This window comes from Biomphalaria glabrata, chromosome 6 (genome assembly GCF_947242115.1).
Source record: "Biomphalaria glabrata chromosome 6, xgBioGlab47.1, whole genome shotgun sequence".
Taxonomy (NCBI): domain Eukaryota; kingdom Metazoa; phylum Mollusca; class Gastropoda; family Planorbidae; genus Biomphalaria; species Biomphalaria glabrata.
This window is the reverse complement of record NC_074716.1, coordinates 52,576,495-52,600,935: the sequence shown is the minus strand read 5'-3', so window position 1 is coordinate 52,600,935 and position 24,441 is coordinate 52,576,495. Positions and strand designations below refer to the sequence as shown.

The following is a 24,441-nucleotide window of genomic DNA, read 5'->3' as shown; positions in this document are numbered from 1 at the left end:
GAATTCAGTTGGTCAGCTAGAGCATTGCAAACTGTCAATGCATCACACTTATTGTAACACTGGTTCACGTATTAACGCTGTCTTCCCAGTTGTTTCCTGTCTCTGGCCCTTTCTCCTGATAATGTTCCTTGTAGGAAAGTTAGGAGTGATCTTGTGGTACGATTATACCACAAAGCAAGATCCAGTTTCTGACGTCTTCATTGTGATACCTAACAGCCTCTGAACAAGCTCATTGCCAGTGTTGGGATCTCACTAGGACTCAGGGGCGTACCGAGGGAGTCAAGCTCCATGGGCAGAAAGGTCTGTCAGCGCCCCCTTTCCATCCACCAATAGGGTGCGTAATTATTAACATTTGCATCAGTAAGCTATATAAAACTTAATAAATATAAAACTTCAGAAATACAAAACTTAAGAAATGTAAAACTTAAGAAATTAACATTTGCATCAGTAAGCTATATAAAACTTAATAAATATAAAACTTAAGAAATATAAAACTTAAGAAATGTAAAACTTAAGAAATTAACATTTGCATCAGTAAGCTATATAAAACTTAATAAATATAAAACTTAAGATCAAAATATAAAACTTAAGAACTATAAAACTTAAGAAATATAAAACTTACATGTAATGTAAACGACATTATGATGACATGATGACATAAATGAAACATTTATTAGTGTTTTGTTACTTATTTTGGAGCCCCTTACGCTCCGGCGCCTGGGGCCGATGCACCACCAAACCTCCCCCTGTTACGCCACTGCTGTGATCCTGACGTCAACGAACAGTTTAAGTATCTATAGTCTATCTTTAGTCACTATACTAAAGAGTTTGAGAACCGGGGGGGGGGGAAGAAAAATTTACTTTGAAAGACTTTTATGTAACACTCGGCACATTCTGAGGATTTAGCGGAACACAGTTTGGGAAACACTAATTTAGCGGAACACAGTTTGGGAAACACTGATTTAGCGGAACACAATTAGGAAAACACTGATTTAGCGGAACACAGTTTGGGAAACACTGATTTAGCGGAACACAATTAGGAAAACACTGATTTAGCGGAACACAGTTTGGGAAACACTGATTTAGCGGAACACAGTTTGGGAAACACAGATTTAGCGAAACACAGTTTGGGAAACACTAAGTTAGCGGAACACAGTTTGGGTAACACTGATTTAGCGGAACACAGTTTGGGAAACACTAAATTAGCGGGACACAGTTTGGGTAACACTGATTTAGCGGAACACAGTTTGGGAAACACAGATTTAGCGAAACACAGTTTGGGAAACACTAAGTTAGCGGAACACAGTTTGGGTAACACTGATTTAGCGGAACACAGTTTGGGAAACACTAAATTAGCGGAACACAGTTTGGGAAACACTGATTTAGCGGAACACAGTTTGGGAAACACAGATTTAGCGAAACACAGTTTGGGAAACACTAAGTTAGCGGAACACAGTTTGGGTAACACTGATTTAGCGAAACACAGTTTGGGAAACACTAAATTAGCGGGACACAGTTTGGGTAACACTGATTTAGCGGAACACAGTTTGGGAAACACTGATTTAGCGGAACACAGTTTGGGAAACACTGATTTAGCGGAACACAGTTTGGGAAACACTGATTTAGCGGAACACAGTTTGGGAAACACTGATTTAGCGGAACACAGTTTGGGTAACACTGATTTAGCGGAACACAGTTTGGGAAACACTGATTTAGCGGAACACAGTTTGGGAAACACTGATTTAGCGGAACACAGTTTGGGAAACACTGATTTAGCGAAACACTTTGTTTATTTTTTTTTTAGAAAGATTAATTCACATGGTAGCCTACTAGTTAATTATTCCAGTAGAGTTCAGGTCTTGAGGAACATTAGGGTTCCGCGGAACACAGTTTGGGAAACACTAAACAACATGATAAGTAGATGTCAAGATCGAGATAAAATAAAGGACTAGATTCAAATCACGATTCATAACAAACGAATATTCACATTTGACTAGAGTAACACCTTTAGTAAAATCACTAAATTTAGAAAGCCTTCAGGACAGAAGGCTCAAAAGTAAAGTAGCAATAATACATAAAACACTGAACCATAATCTTCAAATACAAAAACTAAATTTAATAAAATACTCTGAAAGACACAAAGATAAAGGCACATTCCTCGTCCCATATGCTAGGACAAATTTGTACAAACACTCCTTCTTCCTTAATGCTATTAGAGCATGGAATGGGTTGCCTGAGCTAGCCAGGAAAACCAGTGACTTGGCAGAATTTAAGTCATTGGTTAATATGCATGACTAAATGCATGACGCGTAGGACGTAATCATCTTCTTTTTTGAAGTAACGTCTGTATTATATAAGACAAGATAATAAGACAAAAACCAGAGGGGGTATTGTGGATGAAGAACAGGGTCGACCGAAAAGGCCAGCAACTGAGGACCCCGTGGATATGGAGATTCCTTAGTCACCTTCAGCCCACCAGACAATCATAACACATTTTATAATATGAGGGCCACTGCCACCTAGTGATGGGCAAAAGTTAACTAAAAAGTTAGAAACTTTTAGTTTAACTAAAAAAAAAATAGTTAAGGCCATTGTTTAACTAGAAAAAAAAAGGGTAGTTAAAATCATAGATAATTTTTTTTTAGTTACTAACTAAAAAGTTTAATTAAAATTTGTACAACTTTTCAACATGTGGTCAGGGTTGAAACACACATCCCTGTTTTCTGGTCATGTGATATCAATAACTTTAATTATCAAAACAATGATGCAGTTAACAACTATTTAGTCAGTCTGCATTTGAAGAGGGTAAAGTAAGATGCTGGTAGAAGTCATGTGATTAAATATTTGCAACTGAAAGTGGCTGTATAATAAAATGTTGTTAAACATTTTTTGCTAAAAGCTTCTTTGCAATATTGTGAATGGGATTGTTCCGAATTTTTTTTTTGAGCCACTTTTCTAGTTGGAATCTGATTAGTGAGTTAGGTCAATATCTAGTGGTTTTGATCAATTCATTTGCGGCAAACAATAACATCAAGTACACCCTTTTTATAGTCTTAAGACTTATTATTGAGATCTAAGAATCAAGAGTTAGGCCTATATAGATCTTAAAGCAATAGGATAACCAACTCTATAAAAAAAATTAATCCACACCCTCTCTGACCATAAAGTAAATAGACTGATTTTAACGTCTGGTCAGCTAGACCTACACATCTTTTTTTGTAGGCTAAATTTTATTGTGCATTAACGTTTATGTAAGAAACATATTCCTTAGTACTGAGTTTATTATGGATAAAAATTTCTAGGTCAACCCCTCCCCCACCTTAAAAAAAAAAAAAAAGTTTGTTATAGTTTAATTAATTTTTTTTTAGTCTAGTTTAACTATATTTTGAAATTCGTGATCAACTAATAGTTTAACTACTGTATATAAGTTGATAACTAGTTTTAGTTTAACTTTTAAAAGTTAGTTTAGTTCCCATCACTACTGCCACCCAATCTAATGTACAATACCAATACTCCATACTGCAGTACAGTGTGAAGGGTAATATGTAGAAACGGTACACATAAACGACGACTTGTTAATCAATATTGATGAAGAAGTTTCCAATTCAAATTAGGTTTACCATAATACTGTTAGCTTGATTGTGATATTTAGGTCGAGTTCGTGTTTAACCCTACATTACCAGCTCTCTTAAATCCCCGCATTTTGAGACTCTACTAAAGCCACGCATATGAGACTCTACTATAGCCCAGCATGTGACACTCTCTACTGCAGCTCCGCATGTAAGACTCTACTATAGCCCCGCATTTGAGACTCTACTAAAGCCACGCATATGAGACTCTACTATAGCCCAGCATGTGACACTCTCTACTACAGCCCCGCATATAAGTCTCTACTATAGCCCCGCATATCAGACTACTATAGACACACATATGAGATAACACACTCTGCTAGATCCCCTCATATGACTCTTCTATACTATAGCCCCGCATGTGACACCCTCTACTATAGCCCCACATGAGACTCTACTAGAGCCACGAATATGAGACTCTACTAGTGCCCCGCATATGACACCTCCTGGAGCCCCGCATATGACACCTCCCGCATATAAGATTCTTATCTTATATAATACAGACATTACTTAAAAAAAGAAGATGGTTACGTCCTACGTGTCATGCATTCAGTCATGCATATTAACCAATGACTAAAATTCTGCCAAGTCACTGGTTTTCCTGGCTGGCTCAGGCAACCCATGCTCTAATAGCACTAGGGAAGAAGGAGCACTTGTACAAATTTGTCCTAGCATATGGGATGAGGAATGTGCAATTATCATTTATCTTTTGTGTCTTTCTGAGTATTTAATTAAATTTTGTTTTTGAAGATTATGGTTCAGTGTTTTATGTATAATTGCTACTTTACTTTTGAGTCTTTCTGATACAATTTTTCTCTTTGTTCTGTTGTAAAAAAAACTACAAAATTCACAGTCAATGCTCGCCTCACTGCTACTTACCTCCATAGAAATAAGAGGTACGCCATGACCAACTTTTCCAGTTCTTGTTTTTGTTTCTCACACTTTACTTCCGTTTGCGTCATTTCAGATTTGTTCCATGATCTGTTTGAGGCAAACTTTTACAATTATACAAGAGTCTATGATTCCCGAAGATTTAGATCGAGTGCTGTATTTCACGTGACCACGCAAACCCAGTTGATTCTTCACTTTCACCTATCTCATAGTTTGTTAGACCGTTGGGGCACCAATCAAGATCTGTTGCCCGTCTTTCTCCAGTGTTTTGCCTTGAAGCAATCTCCTTCAATGACAGGCCCATCCATTCTTTTATATTGTCTTCCCATCACTTTTTCTGTCTGATGCTTCTTTTTTCTGGTACTGTTCCCTGAAGGAAGGTTTTTTCCTAGCTCCGACAACCTTGTGACATGGTCATATAGTTTTAGTTTGCAGATCACCGCAGATCGCTAAACTAATCCTGTCTCTAATGTGGCCATTCACACTGATTTGTGGAGCGCTGTTCCGTTTGGTTACCTCTGGAGCGTGACCTCCGATTTCCTGAGGTTAATACAGAGCCCAAACGAGGCAGCAGCCTCGGCTAATTTATTGACTGCAAGTTTAAACTCTTGATCAGTGGGCGCGAGAAATGCGCAATCGTCTGCATAAAGAGGCTCAGTTACAATGTTTACAAAATGGAGTCATATCCATAAATAGCAAACATAATGGTGTATCCGGTATATAGTATTAAAGAAAAAAAATTAGCAGTGATCAACTAGAGATTTTTAAACCATGGAATCAATTGTGTACACTTCCACTGAAAAATCAAATGAAATATCTCAATTTTAAACAAAGAGCTGATTACCGAATAAAAAACTCCGATGGAGCAGTCAACACATTGATATGTCCATGTATAGAACCAGGCATATCAGAAAGCCAGAAAGAAATTTTCATATACAACAGACTTTTTTTTTTTTTTTCACGATTTAGGCTAGCTAGATAAGTGATAATGATTATCATTATATTTTGGGGGAAAAATAATTTTGTTAAAATTTTTTAAATATGTAAATTTCATCAACCATATTTAAAATGTTGCAGATGCAAACCCTGACCTTGCCGACTTTATGCAATTCTGTCATCGATACTAAAGAATACTTAGGCCTATCAACCTTGAAAAAAGTTGTGGTGGCTGAGTGGTAAAGCGCTTGGCCTACGAACCGAGGGAGTCGTGTTGAATCCCGTAATAGACTGGGATTTTGACATTCATCCAACTCTAATCGGTGCCTCACATTAATTGTGTTGGCCACATGGCACCCTTCTAATTGTTTGCTACATACATAGATGACTTTTATTCAATCTGCCCCCAACTTATCCCAATGCAACAAAAGTTAATCTGTATTAGCTTAGCTTATAAACCACAGACGTTCATTGCAAAGAGACGATAATCACGTCCTACATATCCTAGTTCATAGTTGGGCATGTTAATTGAGACACAAACTCTGATAAGTTTTGGTATTCCTGGCTGGCTCAGTGTTCTGTAGTGAGTGTGTGTGTGTGTGTTTATGTGTCCGTTTCCTATGTGATTACAGAAAGGGAGTATTTATTGGTAATTATAAAGATAGAGCACTAATTTAATCTTAGTTTTGTAGAATGATGTCAGCTGCCAGACGACTCCAGAAAGCCAGTTTGTAAAGACGTGTTATTATAATGAGCTACATTTATTTAAATATCAGTTCGCCCTGACAGACATCTCAAAAGATACAGATCGATTATGGATATATATATGCTTTCTGAAGAAATGGATACAATAATGCCAAAGCTGCCTGTTCAGCAGCAAAAGCAAATGCGAGGAACTGTTTCAATATCATTCTTGTACCTAATGATACTGCATTATATTCCCTGATGTGTTCATTGCCCTGAGATTAATAATGACAATTCCAGTGACTGTCGCTACTGGTGAAAGAAGCTCAATTTGATCAAAGCCTACATTAGGTCACGAATGAATGAACATTGTATGGCCCTTATATCTATTGAATCTCCTTTAAGAATTGACATTAACTATGAACAATTTCTAGCTTTGTTAAAAAGAAAGCAAGAAAGACCCATTTTAAATTATACTGTTTCATTATATTATTAATGCAATGGTAACTAATTTTGTATTTTTTAAATTCGTTTTAATACTTTGTTTTTATAGCTTAGATATAGCCTACAATTCGCTTTTGAAGTTATCATTATGTTTTGTATAAGTTGCTTAAATTGCTTCCTATGCATGTTGTATAATAAATGCGGATATAATAATATTAATAGACTATATAGTTGTTATTGTAAAGAAAAAAAAATAGAATAGGGGCTTCGCAATCATCCGGCTTATAGTGATCTAGATCTAATGCTAATTTCGTGTCTTTTCTCTCAAATAAAATTTAGCTATCCTCCCTTCTACACTAACTTTTAATTCAAGGGAAACTACTCTAAAACAATTTCATATCTAGTCTACATCTAGATTCTAGATCTATAGGGTCTGTTGCCTAGCTAAATCTTAGACTATTTAAGTATCTAGATCTAGAATCTTATAAAAGAAGACAATCTAGATCTAGACCATTAGATCTAGAGTAGATAAAGAACCGACTCTAGATTTAATACGAAAATCTTAGTTCTAGAGTCGAGACTAAATCTCATGACGATGATGTCAATGATCATTAAATGATTAATTAATGATGATTTATATTTATGACTTTTTTAAGTTTTTATGATCTCGGAGTAGTGAGAGTACTTAGACTAAGAGTCAAGTAAATCTAACGAGTTACAATGAACTTACATAGATGATAGATCTAGATACTAGCTAGCCAATATGAGTGAATGTAGACTAGTGGAGATTCAGATTGACTGATAATCTGACTTACTCTGACTGAGTAACTAGACTAGAAAATCTAAGTCAACTAGATTAGATATCATATTACTGGAGACAGCTGGAGAGGCTATAAGTTCAAAAATGTTTTCATTCATCATGACAGTGTTGTTGTTATTATTATTCAATGATCAATTTTTTGTCAACTGCTGGAGCAATTCATTTTTTAGTGAGCAACTTTTTACAAATACTAGTGATGCTAATTCACTGTTACTTATTTCTTTTGATGGCTTCAGGTGGGATTATATTCAAAGCAGAAGAGCAAAGACACCAAACTTTGATCGCATTATAAGTGAAGGTGTTACTGTTCAACGGGGACTAAAGAATGCTTTTGTTACGAAAACTTTCCCAAATCATTACACACTTGTCACTGGAATGTGGGAAGAAAGCCATGGAATAGTGGGCAATCAGATGTATGACCCTCATTTAAATCAGGTTTTCACTCCTGAAAATATTTCAGCTAATAGCGATCCAGCTTGGTTCGATGTCGGCGCAGAGCCCATATGGGTCACCAATCACTTGCAGAAGAAAGGAAAGAGTGGTGTTTGCATGTGGGTCGGAGGTGGCGCACCTGTCAAGAAAGTCCACCCAGATATTTTTATTCCTTATAATGAAAGTTTCGACGATTATAATAAGATTGATACAGTGGTTAAATGGTTTTCTGATGACAATCCTATTAACCTTGGACTTATATATTTTGACCAACCTGATGCATATGGTCATAAGTTCGGCCCAGATTCATCAAATGTTACAGAGATGATAGAACATCTTGATGCTGTTGTTGGTTACTTGTTAGAGCAGCTAAACAAAACCAGCCTACTCCAAAAGATGAACATTATTCTGACGAGTGATCATGGGTTCACAAACACACCAGCAAACAAAGTAATACATCTTGACAAATATGTGAACTCCTCATTGTATAATGTGTCTGCATTTTCTCCAGTTGCTCTTATTTGGCCACTTAAAGGTAAAATATTTGTACTCGGAATATCATTTTGAATTAATCTTAAAATGTTATCCTTAGAGAATTTAAATAGTAGACCTTCTTTGTCTTTCAAATGTTTCTTCAAAAGAGGAGACAAATTAATTCCTATCATTTCATGTTTTTCATCATCATCATCATCACTCCTTTGAGTTCCTCATGGAGCATAGGGCCTCGACAAAAACACGCCACTCTCCATGGTCTCCTGCTAGTTTTTTTTATGGTTTCCCAGCTCTTCCCGGTCTTCTCTGCTTTTTCAAGTACAATGCGTTGCCATGTTCTTTTTGGTCTTCCTCTGCGTCTTGTTCCCTGGGGTTCCACTCTCTAAGGCCTGCCTAGCTCTGTTGTGGTATCTTTTCTAAGGGTGTGACCAATCCATCTCCACTTCCTCTCTAAGATCTGCACTACTATATTTTTCTGTCCACTTATTTCCCACAGTTTGGTGTTTTTCATACATATATGTTAATCAGTGGAATCAACTCTTTTGATTGGGTTTCATGGCTTTTAGTCATGCATATTAACCAATGACTTAAATTCTGCCAAGTCACTGGTTTTCCTGGCTAGCTCAGGCAACCCATTCCATGCTCTAATAGCACTAGGGAAGAAGGAGTATTTGTACAAATTTGTCCTAGCACATGGGATGAGGAATGTGCCTTTATCTTTGTGTCTTTCAGAGTATTTTATTAAATTTTGTTTTTGTATTTGAAGATTATGGTTCAGTGTTTTATGTATGATTGCTACTTTACTTTTGAGCCTTCTGTCCTGAAGGCTTTCTAAATTTAGTGATTTTACTAAAGGTGTTACTCTAGTCAAATGTGAATATTCGTTTGTTATGAATCTCACTGCTCTATTTTGTGTCTGTTCCAGTTTCTTAATGTTTTCTTGAGTTGAGGGGTCCCAAACGGAGGATGCATATTCTATTATTGGCCTAACCAAGGTTAAATAACATTTTAGTTTTATGTTCTTATTTGATTTATAGAAATTTCTTTTAATAAATCCTAATGCTTTGTTTGATTTTTTTGTAGTTTCATCACTATGTGGATTCCATGACAGTTTTTCATTTATTATAACACCTAGGTATTTTGCGTTTTAGTCTGTGTTACTGGTTTGCCATGAATAAGATAAGTGGAATTAATTTGTTTTAGTTTTTTTGTTACTCTTGACAACTGACATTTTTCTGGGTGGAAAGACATGCTCCAGTTTGATTCCCATTTCTGTAATTCATGTAATTCTCTTTGTAAAATATCTGTGTCTTGTGTTGTTTTTATTGTTCTATATATTATGCAATCGTCTGCAAATAATCTGACTTTTGTTCCTGAAGTAATGCAATTTGGTAAATCATTTATGTAAATTAAAAATAGTAGTGGACCCAAGACTGTTCCTTGAGGTACACCTGAGTTTACTGTTATCGGTGTTGAATTAGAGCCATTTATTATTACAGTTTGTTCTCTCCCTATCAGAAAATCTTTAATCCACTGATGCAGTGGACCATTAATGCCGAAATATTTTAATTTTTTTAAGCAAACTATGGTGGTGAACTTTGTCAAAAGCCTTAGAAAAATCTAGTAAGATAGCATCTATTTGTTCACTATTATCTAAACCTTTTGAAAAAATCATCAATTAGTCCTATTAGTTGTGTTTCACATGATCTATATTTCCTAAAGCCATGTTGGTATGGTGTGAGGACATTATGTTTGTCTAAGTGGTTTATGATGTTGCTACATATTATGTGTTCTAGGATTTTACATGTGATGCTGGTAAGTGATACTGGTCTGTAGTTTCCTGGGTCAGATTTTTCTCCTTTTTTAAATAAGGGGGTGACATTAGCTTCTTTCCAGTCCTTTGGTACTCTGCCCTGGTTAAGTGAAGCCTGAAAGAGTATTTTGAACACTGGGGCTAGCTCATTGCTTAGTTCTTTGAGTAATCTAGCTGGAATACCATCAGGTCCAGACGCTTTATTTGGTTTGGTGTTGGCTAATAGTTTTTGAATTCCACTTTCTTGTACTACTATACTACTTTCAGTGTATTATTGCTACTTTACTTTTTATTATTCTGTCCTAAACTGTCTCTAAATTAAATGATTTTACTTAAGGTGTTACTCTAATCAAATGTGAATATATATTATATATTAATATTCCTTTGTTATAAATCTTACTTTTTCTTTTTTGCATTTGTTCTACTTTCTTTATGTTTTCTTGAGTTGAGGGATCCCAAACAGAGGATGCTGATTCTAATATTGGCCTAACTAGGTTTAAATAGTGTTAATTTCCTTTTTGAGTTGTAAAAATTTCTTTTAATAAAACCTATTGCTTTGTTGTTTTTTTTTAATAATTTCATCAATTCTGCCTTTAACAGCTTTATCTGTACTCAGTGTGATAAATCTATTAATCAGTGGCCATAACTTGCATTCTGCACTCCTTTCTTCTTCTTCATATGGATTACAGACGTTGCTCCAAAAAAGAAGATGATTACGCCCTAAGCGTGTTCCTAGGTCAATTTAATAGTGCATGTTAATCAGTGACTTAAACTCTGCTAAGTCAGTAGTTTTCCTGGATGATTCCAGCAATCCATTCTATTCTCAAATGGCACTAGGGAAGAAGGAGCACTTGTATGAATTTTTCCTATCTCTTCCATTATCTTTGTAAAGTAAAAAAAGTAAAGTTTCCCATTTCAGACCTTGCGATCCATGGTGCCGATGAATTTAAGGTCAGCTGTTTCTTTGGCCAACGGTTAACGAGCAGGGTGTTATGTGGCCAGCACAACGACCAACCGCCTTTACTTTCCCCAATTAATGTCAGGTACCCATTATAGTTGGGTGGACTCAAGGCGCCCTAAAATTCCCAAAATGCAAAATCCCAGTCTTCACCGAGATTCCAACCCAGGACCTCAGGTCTGGAAGCCGAGCGCTTAACCACTCAGCCACCAGCCCCCATATTATCTTTGTACTCTGACAGAAACTAGCTTTTGAAAATGACAGCTTAAAGTCTCTTAAACAGATTGTATTTTAAGACTGAAATGAAAAGGACTAACAAATAATTTAAAATCTTTTTTTACTCCAATATGAGTTTTATCTTTTAATTATGGCAACATATGAAAGTTCGCGAGGCACGGTGGCTGAGCGGTAAAGCGCTTGGCTTCCGAACTGGGGTCCGGGGTTCGAATCCTGGTGAAGACTGGGATTTTTTATTTCGGGATCTTCGGGCGCCTCTGAGTCCACCCAGCTCTAATGGGTACCTGACATTAGTTGGGGAAAAGTAAAGGCGGTTGGTCGTTGTGCTGGCCACATAACACCCTCGTTAACCGTAGGCCACAGAAACAGATGACCTTTACATCATCTGCCCTATAGACCACATGGTCTGAAAGGGGAAACTTTTTTTTTTTTATGAAAGTTCTACATATCTGTGGTAAAAAGCTTCATTCTTTCTTTATTTTTGGACTAAAAAGTCTGGGTATAATCATTGCTATTAATTGCTGTTATAAACATAACACAATAAAGTTGAAAATCATGTCCGCTTAGTATGGCTTTACACATTGAATGACTACACAACACACATCTCTAACATTTCGTGAACCAATTTTCAGTGACAAATTAGAAGCGCATGTAAACATAAGAAGGCCTACAGATACTGTCAATAATTTTCATAACAATTGCACGTGTTACTAATAGTTTCTGTACATGCAGGTCATTTTGATACAGTATATAATGGCTTGAAGGAAGGTGAAGCTATCGATGGTAACTTCTCAGTCTATAAGAAAGAAGATATCCCAGAATACTTCCATTACAAGAACAATGTCAGGATTAGTCCAATTATTGCTGTTGCTGATGACACATATTCTTTTGGAACCAAAGAGTATCCTTATCCAGAACACGAACGTAAGATTTTACACATTTTTGTTACTATTTTTTTTTATTAGAGGCCTGCTTATTATCTAATGCAGTGTTTCTCAAACTCTTTTCTTTAATGGAACACTTTCCATTTTCTGATAATTTAGCAAAACCCTTCTCTTGTTTTATAGGCTGAATTATTTCCCATTTGTTTGAAATAATAATAATTAAACCATAGTCTAAATTTATCTATTTTTTTTATTAAGTTTCAAGTACAAAACTACAGTATAATAAGATATACAGTGGAAACATTAGAAAAATGAAGGTTTAATGACTTCAATGGTATTGTGTTCTTGAAGCGCTTGACTTCTTGATATCAAACTCAATAGTGATTAGTGATGGGCAAAAGTTAACTAAAAAGTTAGAAACTTTTAGTTTAACTAAAAAAAAATTAGTTAAGGCCATCGTTTAAGTAGAAAAAAAAGTTTAGTTCAAATCGTAGTTTAATTAATTTTTTTTTAGTTACTAACTAAAAAGTTTAATTAAAATTTGTAAAACTTTTCAACATGTGGTCAGGGTTGAAACGCACTCCCTGTTTTCTGGTCATGTGATATCAATAACTTTGATTATCAAAAAAAAATGATGATGCCTTAACAACTATTTAGACAGTCTGCATTTTAAGAGGGTAAATTAAGATCCTGGTAGAAGTTATGGGAATAAATATTTGCACTTGAAAGTAGCAGTATTATAAAATGTTTTTGCCAAAAGCTTCTATGCAGTATTATGAATGAGGTTGTTCCAAATTTTTTTGTGAGCCACGTGGAGGTGTTTAATTTCTGTTTCTAGTGGGAATCTGATTAGTGAGTTAGGTCAATATTTAGTGGTTTTAATCAATTCATTCATTTTTAATTGCAGGAACATCAAGTACACCCTTTTATAGTCTTAAGACTTATTATTGAGATCTATTAAGCCTAAATCAACAGCTAGGCCTATATAGATCTAAAGCATTAGGGTAACCAACTCTAGACAAAAAATCTTAAACCACACCCTCTCTGTCCATAAAGTAAATAGACTGTGTCCAACTGATTTTAACAACCTGGTCAGCTAGACATACACATGACCACATGTAGGCTTAGTATACTGTACTTGTGTAGTCGATAATACTGTAAGACTACCCTGCATTTTAATGCTTAAAAGCGTTATGGAATAGTGTTTGCTTAATGTGGAGAGGTCAGACAAGAAAATAACACACTGGCGTGGCTAGTCAAGCATGTTTGTAGATATATCTTTACACTAAAATAGTTATACACCCTCCCTGCCCAGAAAGTAAATAGACAGTGTGTCCGACTGATTTTAACAACCTGGCCAGATAGACGTACACGTGTAGGTCTATATAGTGTACTGAGTGTGCAGTCCATAACGACAAGATCACCCAGTTTTTTTTTCGTTTAACGGTTATGCAATTGTGTTAGTTGTATTTTTAGTGGTCAGACAAGAAAATAGCACATGGGCATGGTTAGTCAAGCATGTATCATGTATTTTACACTATAAAATAGTTATACATGTCAAATGTTTTAAAAACTCCAACGATTTTGTTTCTATTTCTTTGGATACCAGATCTAAATTTGAAATTCTAAAATATGTTATTTAATGAGATTTTAAACTTTACCAGTATAAGTAAGATTTTCCGTTATATAATAAGTTAATATGTTTTTTTAAAAAGAGTAAAGGTTTTAATTCAAGGCAAAAATACAAGCACACATATTTATTTAGACATTTTATTTTATTGTGCATTAACGTTTATGTAAGAAACATATTCCTTAATACTGATTTTATCATAGATAAATATTACTACAATGTTAAAAGAATAAGATCGAGCCGTAGGCATACAGTCGGATGATTATATCTATATAGGTCTAGTTCAACCCCGCCTCTCCCCCCAACTATCTTTTGGAATTCATGATAAACTAATAGCTTAACTAATTTATTTTAGTTGAAAACTAGTTTTAGTTTAACTTTTTAAAAGTTAGTTTACTGCATGCTTAGTGTTTATTATTAATATGCTTATCCTGAGACTAAATCCTAGCTGCTTTCAACTCCTTCCTCTTTTCCAAAGATAATTGGATATGTAGAACATGTTTCTATACAGAGATCACTCATTTTATGTGATGACATGTGTTACCTTAGTACAGTGGTTCTCAAACTGTTGTCCGTGGACCCCAAGTGATCCGTGAGATTACCGTAACGGGTCAGCAGAAATATGAAAATTGTATACAATGAAATTAACTTCTTCGCTAAAAGCCACTTTATCCAATCGGCTAAGTTTAATAATAACTTGCCCATCACTCTTGTTTTATGTGTCTATAACGTACTTTTCTTTGATGACCTATACTTGTATACTATGCATTTATGTAGCTATTTCAATTTATTCTCAATTCAGTGGGAGAGTTTTGACTTTGTAAAGGGGTCCCTGGGTCAAAAAATTCTGAGAACCTCTGCCTTAGTAGACCCATCCATAATGCCAAGTTGTTTGTACTTATACAGAGTTAATCTTCCATTTCTATGCTTAAAAGAAAATATATATATATAATTTCTTATTTTTTATCTATTTAGTTGGTAATCATGGCTATAATAACAGTCTACAAGATATGCATCCATTTTTTATCGCCATGGGTCCTTCCTTCAAGAAAAACTTCTCAGTGGAGACATTCAACAGTGTGGATATCTACCCACTTTTGTGCCATTTGCTTCATCTGACCCCAGCACCAAATAATGGAAGCTTAGACATAGTGTCTCAACTTCTGATAGAAGAACCTACAAAAATAGCAGTGATAACTCTGGTTACATGTAAGTAAATCAAGAGAATTAATTAGAAAAATGGGAAACTTAGATTTAGTATTGTAAAACGACTATCCAGTCTCTCTATAAACACTGCACCCTACAACACAAACAACTCATTGACAACTCAGGGCCCCAAAGTAATGTAATGCTTTAATGTGTAATAAATCACAGCCAATACTGTACAATGGGCAACACATAACACTGACAGTAGAAACACTTCACCATAGGTAAACTTACTTCTGTAGGAAACTTCACTGGCATCTCTTTCTGGACTTGCACTGGGTTCAACTGTTCCGGACCCACTTTTCTCTGGACTCGCTGTTCCGGATATGATCTTGAATTGTGACTTTGTCTCGCGCTCCTGAAATGTCTTGTTTCCATCACTCTTTTTCACGAAGTCCTTATCAAAACTGACTTGTCTCTTTTAGATAATCACGTCATATTCGACATAACTGACCTGAATACTGTTTGCCTATCAGCTGATTACCCAAGGCTAACTAAGAATGCCAAAACCTGTGGCCCTTTCTTTTCCTAACTGGTATCAAGAACCTTTAGAGGGCATGGTGGCTGTGGTAAAGCACTTGGCTTCTGAACCTAGGGGTCTAAGGTTTGAAACTTTGTAAAGACTGGAATTTTTTGAATTTCAGGATTTTTAGGTTGACTCTGACTCCTCCCAACTGTATTGGATACCTGACATTAGATGGGGATAGTTAAGGTGGTGGGTCATTGTGCTGGCCACATGACACCCTCACAAATATAGAAACAAGAGTTTTACATCATCAGGTCTATAGATTACAAAGACTGAAAGGAGTACTTTTAGTATCAAGTACCAATAAAAAATTTTAGACTCTGTATTTCCCTGAGATCTTGAATTACAAATCTTAGCTGTAACAGGATGTAAAATTGAATCCATCAATACCATATTCAAACACTTACCCGGACACTCCATATATATACACTCCTATTGTCAATACAGGGGAAGGTAACTTATTTATCATGAAATTTGTAATAAGATTAGTCAAGAACACATTGAACAAGTTTATGACCACTTGATAGTTAAAATGTTGGTTTCGAAATTCAGTTTTTTTTTTTTTGTGTTTTTTTTTATTCAAGATTTTATAACACATTTAAACACACAAATAAGAGAAGTGTTTAGGGATGATTGGAGTCTCATGAGATTATTATTTGTGTTCAAGCCAAGGCGGACTAACCAAGAACATTTGTTAAAGTAGTGGGAATCGTGGTCGAGAGGCTAAGTGCGCTTGAACGTGGCTTGGCTTGGCCACCTATGATGGGGGCTCGAGGTTCAACACCTGACTCGAGCAAGAGTTGTGTTTACTGAGAGCCTAAAGGCAGCACGGAAAAGCCTTCTCCCAGATACCCCCTCCACCCACTGGTCCACAAATGAGATTGGACCAAAAGCGCTCTAAGCATGCTATGAAAGCGCTATATAAAAGCCATAATTTTTTTTTTATGTCCTCAACAATGACCTGCAACGTCGCAATCTGTGAGCTGTTTAAATCAATAGTTCATTGCCACGAGCTATTGGTCTAAAATGCCCACAGGTTGTGACGATGCAGGTCAGTGTTCAGGCCTTCCATCACTATTTGCCTCGAACTAAAAGAGATTAGTCAATAGGTTTCATTTAAAATAAGAAGCATTAGTGGATCTTGTTATTGGTATATTTGAAACTGTCAATGAACGTTGAATATTAGAGACTGATTGAATGGTGTAATACTGGGTTCTTGCTTCCCGAAGTACTCTAGACACGTGACAGGACAAACACTATACGACTGACTCAAGTCCGTTCAGCAGACAACATTAAGTTTATTTTACTATAATAATAATAATATACTGCACTCCTTGTTAGTGCTACAAGTCAAGAAATAATAATCCTATCCGCATAACAGCGGTATCAAAAGTATCCAATACGTTAACAACAAATCACGTCCGCATCTCAGCAGGTAACAATAAGAACAATTACTACTAGTGACACTGGAGCTTCAACTATAGATATCCATTGAAATACGAATAATACTTTAATATTCAATAAGCACATAATGAAATCAACTCTCAAATATAATTAATCAACAATCATTAGTCCATCGACTTTCATGCTATATACATATATCTATACACCAGTCCAGGAAGAAACGTCCAACCTTCCTGTACCGGGAGCAAGACCTTACTAACTTGATTTTACTTGACTGAACTCAAGTCAACTTTGTTCACTCTACTTCCTGTTTTCTACATCAGGAATTTCACATGTCTTTTAAACTCTTAACATGACGTGAACTTTAGATCGTGCAATGTCAACTAAGACTGTGACAGAAACATATAGAAGAGGTCTTAACCCTTTCAAATAATTTTTTAATGGGAATGACTTGCAATCTATAGGCCGAATGATGTAAACTCGTGTTTCTATATTAATGATAGTGTCAGCCAGCACAATGACCAACCACCTTAATCTTTGATGAAAATAGAGCTTCTAATATTCTCCTTAATTGAATTTTAATGTTAAAAAATGTACAGACATACAGTATAAAAAAATAGGGCGTTTCCACTGAAACCTTAATTTGAACCAGATAACTTCTCAATAATTTTTATTCCCCTTGTTTCAGATATTCTCTGCATTTCTCTGATTTTAATAGTGGCAGGCGTTTTCTCTGCGGCAACAATTTATTATTGGAACAGGTCAAAGTACTCACTTTACACCTCGCTGACATCCAGTGAGAGTCCATTACATCTTGAATCATGACGGCAGTTAACCAAGAGTGTCAGCAGTTAACATAGAGTGTCAGCAGATGATTAGAAGAAAAATCTGTTTAAAAAACAAACAAATGCAAAGATTTCTTATATTATGAAAGTTTTTTTTAAAGTAATTTCGTGTTTTTTTTTAAATATGTATTTTTTTTTGTAATCCCGATTTTAACCATCTCTTATATCTAGGAAGAATTATGATTCTGTATTTACTGTTACACCCAACAATATATTCTGGGTTTTTTTAATGGCCAGGTAGTGTTCAAATTTTTTTTTTTTTTTTCTTCTTATATGTTGCAAAGCATTGAATATTCAGAATTAGTTTTAATTTTAACCTGGAAAATAATAATTGTTCCGTGGGGACTGTCCATGTGGTTTCTATCTGTGTTTCTATCCATGTGGCTTCTATCCATATTTGAATCCTGCTCCCGTTTAAACATTTGGACACTATGACGTCATAAATAACACGCAGGCTAGAGCTGATGTACTTTCATGAAAGTTCAATATTTAAAACCTGGCCCCATACCTTGCCATTGTCTGACATGAGTCAGGGTCAGTTAAAATGGATGCCTGCCTGGATGTGTGGTATAATTGTCGACAAGATGGTCCTAAGATCAAACCCTGCTCTCTGCGATCCTCTTTCTGTTCTGCTGGAGGCTTAGCCTAGTAAGTAATCATCGTCATTTCTAAAAGTACGTCAGAAACTTGTAAAACGAAAGAACACCACCAGAAAAAAAAAAATTATTTCCTGGCTATATAATAATTATGGGTTCAAAAGTCTCAATGTGTCTTGTACAATGTATATTTTTATAGTTACAATCTCCTACTGGCCTTATCAATCTTCAATGAAATCATTGCTGTTAGTGTGTGAGGGCTAATTGTTCGGTTCATTGACTGGCAGTGCCTTATTGCAATATAATTTTTTTCTAATGTTCTGTTTGTGAATAAATGGTGATATAATAAATGATATGCGTTGGATACTAATAGACTGGTGTAGGTTTTGATATCAGAAGTCTAGCCAGTCTTTATATAAGTATTCTAATGTTTGTGTTTGTAACTCTTGTATGTGCACAAATCTACAAAACAATTGAATTGTAATTACCATGCTATTTCTACTTCAATTAGTAAGTGCTACATGCAATTGTAACATTGTTCTTTAAGTGTGTCCTTGACATTGTCTTTATTTTGAGATCTCTCGCTATCTTCCACTTTTCATTTTCCTACGTTTTTATTTCTTTTGCATCCATTATATCACCACCACATTTCTATATATCAGTTTTCTTTTTTTTTTTTTTTTTTTATTGCTAAAAAAAACAACCAAATCAAAGTGTAAACCAATGAACCGATAGCTGTGATTAACACCAAGGGTGATTACCTCCAATTAAGTATGAAAATGTTTGTATGTTATAGTAATGTTTGCACCTGTTTTAAAAAAAAATAGGTTCACAAATTTCAATTTTAAAGATGAAGCAAGTCACCAAAAAAATAACTAAAAGTTGAAGTTTAATTACAGTTGAAGGTTTTTATACTATGTATTGATCGAACAATAAGTGATTTTATTTTTTAAACAGAAAGTGATTTCAGGATGTAGGAAGAATGGCTTGACCTGTAAACCACTTTCTAATGTGTATCCTCAACAATAATATGATACTCCTTCTTCCCTAGTGCTATTAGAGCATGGAATGGGTTGCCTGAGCTAGCCAGGAAACCAGTGACTTGTCAGAATTTAAGTCATTGGTTAATATGCATGACTGAATGCATGACGCGTAGAACGTAATCATCTTCTTTTTTGAAGTAATGTCTGTATTATATAAGATAAGAAGATAAGATAAGATGTAACAACAATAATGCAGTGTGATGATGAGAGGGGGAGGGGGCTGAGCTGCATAAGCTGCTTTCCTAACTTGAGAGGGGGGGGTGGGACTGAAATTTGGTTCTCCTTATTAACCAGGAATTTTAGTTGGACATCTGACCTTGAACTAAATTGTGTCTGTTGAGGGCACAGCACAGAAACCAGATCCCCCCCCCCCCTCCTCCCCCTCGCCATCACCCCAATATGTCCCTAAAAGAGACTGGACTAGAGAAAACCGCTATAAAAGCAGAGACAACAAAAATGGCCATTAATATATAATATTGTCTTGTAAATACAATTTTCTTCTTGCCTATGTTCTTGCCACAGTGGAAGGAGCAGAATTAGTAGTCTCTATTTTTTTGTGTGTTAGATGTGGCTGTGTATTCACAAAAGTCCTGGAGCTAAAACTCCTTTGTGTCCTCAATGACAAGGGATGTAATTCTTGTTCAGATGTTCTCTGCTGTTGTCAGTACTTGAGATTAAGGCTTTTTTTAGCGGCCCCCGAAAGGGGAAAAGACGCTATTAGTTTTGTGCGAAATGTCTGTCCGTCTGTCCGTCCGTCCCGTTTAGATCTCGTAAACTAGAAAAGATATTGAAAATCCGACATCACAATATTTTAGACCATTCAAAGTTCTGATGCAACTGCTACTTTTTTTTTTCTGAAAGTGAAAAATCTAATTTTTAAAATCAGTTATGCAAGCAGTTTTTTAAAGAGAAAAAGCTAATTAGTATGCATTATAAGTTAGACCTAATTTAAAATGAATAGTAATCTTATAAACTTCATTTTTATGAACATTTTTTTTACTGCGGAATTTTTTTTTTTTTTTTTTTTTTAGGATTCGAATAAGAGATTGAGCCTTTTCAAAACAATTGGATCAATTATAAGACATCAGTTAGGCCAAGGGAGGCGCGGTGGCTGAGCGGTAAAGCGCTTGGCATCCGAACTGGGGGTCCGGGTTCAAATCCTATTGAAGACTGGGATTTTTAACTTTGGAATCTTTGGGCGCCTCTGAGTCCACTCAGCTCTAATGGGTACCTGACATTAGTTGGGGAAAAGTATAGGCGGTTGGTCGTTGTGCTGGCTACATGACACCCTCGCTAATCGTAGGCCACAAAAACAGATGAACTTTACATCATCTGTCCTATAGACCACAATGTCTAAAAGGGGAACTAGTTAGGCCAGGTTCACATCTAACTTTACATTCACTTTCACCTATCCTTTGATCTGCGGGACCGTTGGGGCACTACACAAGATCTGTTAACCTTCTTTCTCCATTCTTATCTCTCATTTGTCTTTGATATAATTTCATTTGCATGTTCTTTCTGAAAATATTGCAGCCTGCCTGGATGGACCTTTTCGGGGGCCGATTTTGAGTTTGTGTTTCCACACAAACTGTCTTTTGTAACCTTGTTGTTTTTTTTTGTTTTGTTTTGGCAGGTCTAATAATGATGATTTATATTAACATAAACATATGAAAGTCTTTCTGAAACATTTTGTAACATTTGTGTTTGTGTCTGGCAGAGAATGTTTATTGTGTTTTTTTTTTTATCTTTTTGTAAAGTTTTTTTTTTTTTATTTAATGTGGATTAATGTTATAATTGCCATGTTTTTTTATGACTTATAGTGGGGTTTTTTTTTGGTTTTTTTTTTTTGGTTTATGTATTTTGTTTTAAAGCTGTAGTTAAATGAATGTGAAATGATTTCTAAAAATGGAACTTGTGTGCAATGCATTGAAGTGATAATGTCTAAGGATCTGACTTTGACAAAGGTGAAGAGCAGAAGTTCAATCCTTTTTGGAGTCATTCTTTATTAATAAGATACTTTATGTAATGGAGATTTTCTTTTTTGAAAAGATCAATTTTGTAGAAATAACAAACGTTAAGTTCTTGGGTCCCCTCTAGTTAAAAAAAAAATTTTTATGAATATCCATACAGAACATTAATACTCTGAAAGACACAAAGATAAAGGCACATACCTCGTCCCATATGCTAGGACAAATTTGTACAAATACTCCTTCTTCCCTAGTGCTATTAGAGCCTGAGCTAGCCAGGAAAACCAGTGACTTGGCAGAATTTAAGTCATTGGTTAATATGCAAGACTAAATGCATGACGCATAGGACGTAATCATCTTCTTTTTTGAAGTAACGTCTGTATTATATAAGATAAGATAAGATTAAGTGCCTGGTTGTGCAGTATCTGCTCTGGACTGTCATCTCGATGGTAGTGGGCTCAAACCCTTCACGCCGCCATCTATTCATGTCCTGCAGGATGTTTGGGCTAGCACATAATTCCAAATTTGGTACATCTGAAACATGTCAATTAGACATTTGTTTTCATAATACATTTTGTTCAATGATATTAAAAAGCTGAAATTGTATTCTTTGCAGAAATATAAAAAATAATTTTTTTTTCTAATTCTATTTCAATAGAAAGTGTACAATAAGGCACCCCAGGGACAATAGAAAGTGTACATTAAGGCACCCCCAGTCATATGAGTTTCTAGCAGCCCAATCCCTGTTATTGCCGAAAGATATGAAACTAAATTTCAACTAAACTGTATTGAGTTCAAATCCGTGCGAAGACTGTGAATTTGATTCTGGTTTTTCAACACACCCCTGAGTTGACCCAACTCTAGTCGGTACTTGACAAGCATCGGGAAAGTATGGGCGGTTAGATGTTGTGTTCACCCTTGCCTCGCTAACCATTGGCCCATAGAATAGAAACAGATGAGCTTTACATTTTCTTCTTCCATGTATAAATGGCTGGGGCTGCGTAGCCACCGGAAATACTGCATTCCATATTAAACTTTGGACTCGAAGACTAGCCTTATTATTATTATTATTATAATTATTATTATTACATAAGTCGCAAGGTCTGAAAGGGGTACCTTTACGTCTTTTCACTTTCTACACAAATTCTTAAGTTTTGAAATATTTTATTTTCTAATCGAGGCATCTTGATTTATAATGTATGGACATTGCAATGAGAAAATAAGTTTTTTAAGCCTTTTTTTTCCTTTCTTTTTTTTTTTTTTTTTTTTTTTTGTTTTAAATTTTTTAAATTTTTTTTTTTCAAACTTTATGATAATTTTCAATTATTTCAGTTTTATTTTTTTATTTCATTAATGCATTTTATATTCTGTCTTTTTTTTTTCTGTCTTTTTTTATTTATTTTTTTGACTGTTTGTTTCTCTGTGTGTTTGTTTCAGTGAAAGTAATTATTATTTTGTTGTGGGTTTGGGTCAATTATGCTGAAAAATATTGATGTTGGCGGCTCAATTTAAACAGATTTCATTTTGGATATTCGATTAGTTTAATTTTGATAACAGGAATTCTCTTATTGATCAATCTCTTCCCTGACATGTGCAAGCTGTGACACACTGATATGAGGCCTGCAGTAGAATCTTACACAAACTTATAATGTTTGATTAGAGACTGGCCTAGAGTCGAATGTTACACTGATATATAATGTACAATTACAGTCAGAATTAAATTTTGGCTATAGTCACACCAGTATTACGGTGTTGCCCTGGATGTGGCAAAAAATGCAGGTCACAGCTGGGGCTCCGCAGCCACAGGAAATACTGTATTCCTCTTTAATCAGGATGGCTGCCTGGTTGTGCGGTTTGCGCGCTGGACTGTCGTTCGGATTTATCGACGGTCGAGGGTTCAAACCCTGCCCGCTCCCATCCCCCGTCGTCCTGGGGGAGGTTTGGACTAGGAAGTAAACTATCTTCAACTCTGAAGGAACATCCGAAACATGTAAAACATTTTACAAAACATTTTAATCTAATTTAATTAAGACAAGCCCTATTATTACAGTGTTATTGTGAGACATCGTGTTACTGTCAGGTCTACCTTGTGATATCATTCTATTTCTATGAGTGTATTTAGAATACAAATTTCCTACAAAGTTTGGGTAGCTCATGTGAACATATGTCAGTGATGCAACACACAGATTTATATAGGTTAGTTTTGCTATCCGTTCCCTCCCCTCTCTTTCTCTCTTTTTTTTTTTAATTCTGAAAAATAAGGGGAAAGAACCATTCATTGTATTTACATCTTGATATCTAAGTCTTTATTTACTCAGCTGTGCATTGAATTCTAAATTATCAGTATTTTGTTTCGTAGACTATGAATTGTATTAACCTTTGATTCTATCTTTGAGTAAACCAAGTATTTATGTCAAAGTACAGTTTCAATTATTTATATTCTGTGTAACATAATGGATCCTTGCCATAGACATGTGAATTGTTTCCCTAGGTATTACTATGTAGACATTCCAGGCTGTATTTCAGAAACATATTAGATCGGGTACTTTTTGCTTTAACCTACATCTGAATAAACAAGATTGTTTGTTATAAGATTGTCTTGTCATTGTATCTATAATGTTACATGCTTTGTAGTTATTGTGTTATTGTCACAGCTCTATAGGTCTTTTTCCGGGGATGGTGTTACCTGTGAAAAAATTTAACTAAATGCTTTAGAGTGTTGACCTCACCACAGAAATAGCCTACTCGGCTTACACCACTCAAGATTGAAGTGAGACCAATAGTAAACATCCGCCCCTCTTAGTGAGACCAATAGTAAACATCCACCCTTCTTAGTGAGACCAATAGTAAACATTCGCCCCTCTTAGTGAGACCAATAGTAAACATCCAGCCCTCTTAGTGAGATCAATAGTAAACATCCAGCCCTCTTAGTGAGACCAATAGTAAACATCCGCACCTCTTAGTGAGACCAATAGTAAACATCCGCCCCTCTTAGTGAGACCAG

General features: G+C 35.5%; 1 protein-coding gene across 1 annotated transcript; it reads left to right on the top strand.

Moving 5' to 3' along the window:
• The first annotated feature begins 7,247 nt into the window (after positions 1 to 7,247).
• On the top strand, positions 7,248 to 22,043 carry LOC129926987 (ectonucleotide pyrophosphatase/phosphodiesterase family member 5-like). The gene is made up of 4 exons (XM_056033984.1): positions 7,248 to 8,371; positions 12,069 to 12,260; positions 14,826 to 15,059; positions 17,675 to 22,043. The coding sequence occupies exons 1-4, from the start codon at positions 7,489 to 7,491 to the stop codon at positions 17,809 to 17,811; spliced, it is 1,446 nt and encodes a 481-aa protein (XP_055889959.1). The 5' UTR covers positions 7,248 to 7,488; the 3' UTR covers positions 17,812 to 22,043.
• Positions 22,044 to 24,441: the final 2,398 nt, after the last annotated feature.

Coding starts and splice junctions, on each gene's coding strand:
- LOC129926987 (XM_056033984.1), top strand. CDS start 7,489: ATGTTTTCATTCATCATGACAGTGTTGTTGTTATTATTATTCAATGAT. Junction 12,261..14,825: donor TCCTTATCCAGAACACGAAC/GTAAGATTTTAC, acceptor TTATCTATTTAG/TTGGTAATCATGGCTATAAT. Junction 15,060..17,674: donor AGTGATAACTCTGGTTACAT/GTAAGTAAATCA, acceptor CCCTTGTTTCAG/ATATTCTCTGCATTTCTCTG.